The following is a 7,492-nucleotide window of genomic DNA, read 5'->3' as shown; positions in this document are numbered from 1 at the left end:
GTGCTTCTCCGCACTTAAATGCTTGTCCAGCAGAACCCAGTGAACCACTGTCAGACTCCTGAAATCATGAGCGAATATAGATGGCCTCAAAGCTTCTTACAACAGAGCCCGCTTACGATTCCCTTTCCGTGCACAGCATCCTTGAATAGACCACACAAAGATCCTTAAGCCAAAAATCCCTCCTTGGTATTTAATTCTAAATGAGTAATTACTGGGTGTGTCAGTGTGTCTTAGGTTTGCAGGTAGGCTGGGTGACGGAGCTCATTTGCACAGGGGCTTTGGAGGGAACTGTGATCTACACAGACGTACCCATTGTTAGTGAGTGGTCATCCTTGGGAAGCTGCTGAAGAGCCCAGTCGCATAGAGGGGACCAACTACATAGAGCTGCCAAGATGTGTGACATGGGGGGTTTGGATAACCTGGTGGCCAACACGGCCTACCTGAAAGCCCAAGGTGGGGATGACAAGGAGATGAAAAAGAGGCGTCGCAGCCTGTCTCTCCCTAAGACGGAGCAATGTGCTGCCCTCCGGACCTCCATTGAAAAGGACTTTGCATCACTTTGTGAAAGGCAGCCTATAGGGAAAAAGCTATTCCGTGATTTCCTGGCAAATACGGCTGAGTTTAAACTTGCTGCTGATTTCCTGGATGATCTGTATGACTGGGATCTGTCTGAAAGTGCAGGGAAAGACAAGGCCCGTCAAAACATCATCAACAAGTACTGCAAAGCCGACTCCAAGTCCTTCCTGACCTTCCTCACTGGGGAGCCTGCAGAGAAATGCAAGTCTGTCACCGATGCCAACTTTGAAGAGGTGATGAAGACCAAAGTCCAGGATGGTGTAAGGGAATTTCTAAAAGCCAAACCGTTTACAGACTACCAAGCCAGCCCATTCTTTGACAAATTCCTCCAATGGAAGGAGTACGAGAAACAGCCCATCACGGAAAAGTACTTCTATGAATTTAGAACTCTGGGAAAAGGTGGCTTTGGAGAGGTAAGCATGGAAATCTGTGGAAATTTCAGGGGGAACCAAAAACTGTTTTCAGCTCTGATTTAGAGACCGTTATTTCTGGAGACACCTCAACTGTAACAACAGTTTGTAAAGATATTACTAAGTTAAAGTTTTAGTACAACTTATACTGACTTTACGTAAATATCATAAAAACATAAACAACTTTTAAAAAGTAATGTCTTGAAAGTGTTTTATCAGATAAAAAGCCAAAAATTAAAGTTCAATGAAAATGATCTACAGAGGTCCTGGGTGTGAGCCCTGAGGAATCCCTTTGGTTTAATTAATCCTTTTATGTCCACATGAAGCAAAAAGCAGTGAAACGTTTGAGTGATTGTGAGTTCTAATTTCATTTAAGTCAATATAGGGTAATAACTGTAATAATAATTAACAACATGATTTAATTTTTTGCAGGAATATTTAAACATTTCTTGATAAATTTTAAAGTAAAAAACCATGTTCTACTGTGTTTGACCCAACGTTAACTCCTGGGATACCCAGCGTTGCTTTTATTTAAAGCTGCTTTAACGAATCTGTGGAACAAGGTTTTGAACACAGTCATGGATCATTGTCCCTTTCTCTCGGGTATCCTCCCTGAGACCCTTCGGCCGGTACCAGAATCCCACATTGCCAGATGAAACAAAATAGTGACAGCAGTCGCTGTTTTCTAGGTCCAAACGTCTCTGTTAGCCGTGAATTCAAATGGTGTTTTTCTTTTGGGGACTCTGGTAGTGGTAGCAGCGGGCTGTTTCTCCTTCTCTGATGTTACTGAGTGGAGAACCTCTCACACCAGTGGTGTTCTGTTGCTAGATGTGCGAGTGGCTAATGAGTGGAGGACCCAGGGAAGTGCTGCGAAACCGACAACTGGATGGTCCGATGGCTGCTTTTGGTCCAAAACGTGTTATTGGCGGAGGTTTTTAGGCAAATGCGAAAGGAACACTTAAATCATTGTTTTCGTTGATTTTATCTCCATAATGTATTTACAGCTATACTATGTTAGAACGTTGTTTAGAAGAATGAAAAAATGTTTTAAGCTGATTAGTTTTCCAATGTCCGAGGGTGAAGTGTTGAAGAAAGTAAAACTCTCAGTCTGAGAGATAAAATCATCTTTTTAACGAAACTGGTAGTTTTCTAGATTTTTTTTTTATCCTGTGAAACTCGTAGTTTTAGACAAAAAGGAAAAGTAGACTTTCACCAGAGGTGTGTCTGACTGGATCTCGTGAGTACAGGTGGTGAGGGTCACGCCTATTTGATCTTTATTGTGATTAGTTTTTTTAACGACCATGTCTTACTCTACTCTTTCAGAGAACCAGTGAGATTTCAGTAAACTCCATTAGTTCTTGTTTGGCCCAGAGGTCCGTTAGCCTGACACCAGAAAGCATAACTTGGGTACTGATTAGGGGTTTTAAGGAGGCGTGAGAACATCCAAAATAAAGAGCTCTCTGTCTGCAGGTGTGTGCTGTTCAGGTGAAGAACACAGGCCAGATGTATGCCTGCAAGAAGCTATGTAAAAAGCGCCTGAAGAAGAAGGGCGGAGAGAAGATGGCCCTGCTGGAGAAAAAGATCTTGGAGAAGGTCAACAGCCTGTTTCTAGTCAACTTGGCCTACGCCTTTGATACCAAGACCCACCTGTGCCTTGTCATGACCCTGATGAATGGGGGAGACCTCAAGTACCACATATACAACATAGGTTACGATGGCAAGGGCGTGGACAAAGGCATTGAGATGAAGCGCATCATTCACTACACAGCACAGATCGCCACTGGCATCCTGCACCTGCACGCCATGGACATTGTGTATCGTGATATGAAGCCTGAGAACGTGCTGCTGGATAGCCAGGGCCAGTGCCGACTCTCGGATCTGGGTCTGGCCATAGAGATCTCTCCAGGGAAGACCGTCACACAAATGGTGAGGGTTTGGACACACATGGAATGATGTGGTAGCAAAAGCTAAGAATCAGTCTGGAACCTCGGAAGGTGATGCAAGAATCCTCTTTGTTCCATGTTTGAGCATACAGGCTCCGCCCACTAATGTGTGGCAAACTAAAAACAATTGTTCATCTCTAAACGGTGTAAATAAACCAAGATCAGTGGATGTTTGGTGGCAGGTTGATCCCAGGTTGTAGACATACACTTTCATGGTAAATCCGGACGGGGATTAATGGTTAGTTTAAAGATCCTCACAATTAGACTTTCTGAATCCATTATGTAACGTAGCCTAGCCTCCATTTAGCATCAGGGACGTTTAGGGATTCAGGCTGAAGGAAGCCACGTTACCCCATGTCTCCATGTCTTTCTTAACACCTTCATGGGAATCATTCAGGTGGTTTTAGTTCCTTTGTGTTTTTGCATGACACCAGCTGCAGACCACTGCTCACCCACATGTGCACCAGGAACATTTTAGGATGAATTGCAGCAGGTTTCCTGTCGGACTTACTTGCAGGAGCTGAAGCAAAGAGTAAGCTCTGGGCTCCATGAAAGTCCCTTAAGCTCATTATCAGCACTCCAATGCTCCTCAGGCAGCCCAAGTGACTGGGGTAACCTCGTACAGGCCTGGCTGGCTTTGGTCCTGTAATCCTCTTAGAGGGCTTACACAAGTCTGTCCCTGATTAGATCCACGGACTCAAGTGAAACTTGCTTTGCATTTGCTGGGACATGATCACTTGCAAGAAAATTTTATCCACGTCTGTACTTAAAGGTGCAGCCTGGATGGTCTGATAGGAGCTCCTCTCTGCATACAGGCAGGTGTGTATCTGTGGCAAACAGGTGAAGGGCAGATCTTGCAAAAGAGATAACCGTAGAACCATGTTAGGTCCTCCTTAAATATCCACAGTCACGTGTGCCTGGAGAATCAAGGTACCCCCCCGATCGGTTCCAAGAATCGTATAGTGGACAACTTAGTGAATCAGTCCAATGTCCAGATCAACAGGAAGAGCTGCCAGGTGTCCTTAAGGTGTTTTGAAGGGAGAGAAACCGTAAGGCAGTGGTTTAGGCATCAGCTGTGGTGTGTATGTGTGTGTGTGTGTATTTCTGCACACAGAAACGGACCCGCATTATATAAGAGACAGTAAATGTGCAGACACACACAACTCTTGACAGCTAGCAGGCTTATCGTTAGGATTAAGCTCCTAGTTTAAGGCTGCCGGTGGGGTCACTCAGGGAAAGGGGTGGTGGTGGAGTGGATAAGCATTAGAAAGCTGGAGGAGAAATGAAACACCTTCTTTTAGTGTGTAAAGTTCTGAATGAGATGTTTTCCAACTATCAAAACGCGTCCTACTGTTATAATCTTTTCCCTCTAACGTCCCTTCCTCTCAACTGTCCAGGCGGGTACAGGAGCATACATGGCCCCTGAGATCCTGACCAAAACGCCGTACCGGACGTCGGTGGATTGGTGGGCCCTGGGCTGCAGTATCTATGAAATGGTGGCTGGCTATACACCTTTCAAAGGTCCTGAGAGCAAAAAAGAGAAGGTGGAGAAGGAAGAGGTGCAGCGCCGAATTCTCAACGAGGAGCCAAAGTGGGAGCACAAGTGTTTCGATGCCTCCACCAAGGACATCATCCAACAGTTCCTCAAGAAAAAACCGGAGGAGCGCCTGGGGTTTAGGTAAGAGCAGAGTTAGCATGTGGTGCTCTGATGCTTCTCTGCTATGAAGATCAGACCACCCACACGCTTCTGAAGCCCCCTAGTGGCTGGCAGCAGAGCAGAGGTGTCCTGCATGTTTTAGCCTGGTACTGAACGATGTTTTGTCCTAACAGGAACAACATGGAGGATCCCAGGAAGCACGAGTGGTTCAAAAGCATCAACTTTCCTCGCCTTGAGGCAGGACTGGTGGATCCTCCCTGGGTCCCTAAACCCAACGTGGTCTATGCCAAGGATACGGGTGACATTGCCGAGTTCTCTGAGATCAAGGGCATCGTCTTTGATGCCAAAGACGAGAAATTCTTTACAGAGTTCAGCACTGGCGCCGTGCCCATTCAGTGGCAGCAGGAGATGATTGACACAGGACTGTTTGACGAGCTCAGCGACCCCAACAGGAAAGAAGGTGGAGGAGGCTTGGACGGCGACAAGAAGTCTGGCACGTGCATCCTGCTGTGAGCAGGGTCGTCTCCTAACACCCAATCACTCTCTGTTGGTTTTCTAATAACAATCTAAAAGCGGGCCGAGTATCATGGAAGGGGAGCAGGAGCTCCTTTAGCAGGACATCCGTTCTCCATGGCGATGCTCACAGCTTACAGATCAGCTGCTCCTGATTGGCTGCTCGTCGTTCCTGGTTCACAGCTTCTCTCCCAAGACGTTCTGATGATGTTGGTGACTGAGTGCTAGCAGTGCTGGTGTTAACGGAGTTCGCTGTGTGCCAGAAATACAGTTTAATCTGACACATTGAAGCAGGTTTTGCATAATTAACTTTAGGAAACAGACACTTGGTGTTCATCTAGACCTGAAAGTTAATCCGCTCTAGAAAACTGTGCAGCTCTGTAGCATCTGTGTCGATGACACCATGAACCCACACGGTTGGTACACGTAAAAGTGCTTTTGACAACATCTGGCCGACAAGTTTCCGGTATAGTCTTACCAGACATCTGTCTGCCACGTACACAGAGTAATACTAACCTGCCGGAGTAGATCATTTAGGTTTAATTTACCAACTAAAAAATGCCACCTCCTGCCTTCACCGTTGGTGTTTGAGGCTCGAGCCGCCAGCTCGTGGAGACATCAGCGTAGGATGACGGACAACTTAGGGCGACATATTTCTGCACCTGGATGTCTGCGAGCGAGCCCGGGAAACGTGGCGATGATTCAAACCGGCACAGTGCTTAACAGGATTCCTCAGATTTGGTGATTGGATCTAGAGACTAAATAGTTAAAATGGATGTTATTATTGTTGTCGCTTGTCTGTGGTTATTTGTTTGTTTTCAGTTTGACGCATTTGTCAAATTTGAGTTTTTACAAGTTATGTTACAAATGCATGGTCATAAACTTGTAAATACTTGTAAAGTAGGAATATATGACAGAAAAGATGTAATCTTGAATTTAATTTAAAGAAATTAAAGAAATATCTTTTAAAACCTGCTCATCTGTTCTTCATGTGGTTTGTCACTTTCCTCGGGTTTAACCTTATTCCACCAGCGTCCTCCAGGATGTAGGACTCGAGAGTAAACCTAAAAATACCGGTAGCATTAAAGAGCAAATCGCAGGTTAAATGTTACAGCTCCCATCTCGGCCCTCTACCACGTCACAACGCCCACAAATGTGTCAGCCGACGCCAGCGGGTATGGGCTGGGAGCTGTGTTGCCCCAGCTTCATGGCGAAGAATGGAGGTCAGTTGCTTACTGCTGGAGACGTCTGTCTGACGCCGAGACTCGCTACACACGGATAGAAAAAGAATGTCTGGCTAGCGTCTGGGCTTGTGTAAAGTTGAGGCTTAGGTCAACTCGCATGCGGAACGGACCGTAAGCCGCTAGTAACACTTGTGAACAATCTAAGCCTTGATGATGTCCACTTGAGATGTCAGCGTCTCCTGATGCGGCTCATGAGATACCAATGCTGTATATGTGCCAGGCAAAACACTCGTCACTGCTGACACACTATCCTGAAGCCCATCGTCAGAAGGACGACCCCCACTCAGGGACAGACGGCTATGTCGCTGCCATCCTCCAGGGCATCCCTGTGTGGCAGTGTGAGTGTCCTGTCACCGTGTCCCGATTGATCATGCGCCCTGGCTACTTGGCCAAGGGGATGTCCCTTTGGCTGACTGGTTAGAGCGTATGACTCTCACCTGGGAGTCTGGGGATCGAATCCCGCCCGGGCCCTCGTTTCTCCACCTTGCCACACCTGCATCACCTATAAGGATGGAGGGACTTCAAATGGCTACAGCAGCTGACGGAGAACTGCAGTCTGTCATCAAACACGTGAGAAACGTGTGGCCAGAATACGGTGGAAAACTCACCAAATATAAGAGCATTCATGAAAGTAAGGAATGAGCTCTCACCTTGGCATCACCTTTGACTCCACTCTCTCCTTCAAATCCCACATCAACAACATCACCAGGACATCATTCTTCCACAGCGCCCGTCTCCGTCCATCCTTCTCTCACTAAACCGCTCAAACACCCATCCATGCCTTCATAACCTCCGGACTTGATTGCTGCAGTAGCATCCTCTACGGACTTCCTTCCACTCACTCACAAAAACTGCAGTACATCCAGAATTCAGCTGCTCGTCTTCTCACCCGCATTCGCTCCAGAGCCCACATAACTCCTGTCCTCAAACACCTCCACTGGCTCCCAGTTCAATACCGGATTCAATACAAACTGCTCCTCATCACCTATAAATCTCTCAATAACCTTGCCCCCCTGTATCTAACCGACCTTCTCTACCATCGTTCTCCTGCTCGCAACCTCCGTTCTGCCGACTCCAGTCTTCTTTCCCCCTTCAAAACTCGACGCTGCACCCTGGGAGATTGAGCCTTTGTGGCTGCCGCCCCAACTA

General features: G+C 46.7%; 1 protein-coding gene across 1 annotated transcript; it reads left to right on the top strand.

The window, feature by feature from the left end:
• The first annotated feature begins 258 nt into the window (after positions 1-258).
• grk7a (G protein-coupled receptor kinase 7a) lies at positions 259-5,241 on the top strand. The gene is made up of 4 exons (XM_015942608.3): positions 259-989; positions 2,457-2,912; positions 4,327-4,607; positions 4,760-5,241. The coding sequence occupies exons 1-4, from the start codon at positions 393-395 to the stop codon at positions 5,097-5,099; spliced, it is 1,674 nt and encodes a 557-aa protein (XP_015798094.1). The 5' UTR covers positions 259-392; the 3' UTR covers positions 5,100-5,241.
• The last annotated feature ends 2,251 nt before the right edge of the window (positions 5,242-7,492 follow it).

This window comes from Nothobranchius furzeri, chromosome 11, assembly GCF_043380555.1.
Source record: "Nothobranchius furzeri strain GRZ-AD chromosome 11, NfurGRZ-RIMD1, whole genome shotgun sequence".
Taxonomy (NCBI): domain Eukaryota; kingdom Metazoa; phylum Chordata; class Actinopteri; order Cyprinodontiformes; family Nothobranchiidae; genus Nothobranchius; species Nothobranchius furzeri.
This window is presented reverse-complemented; position numbering and strand designations above follow the sequence as displayed.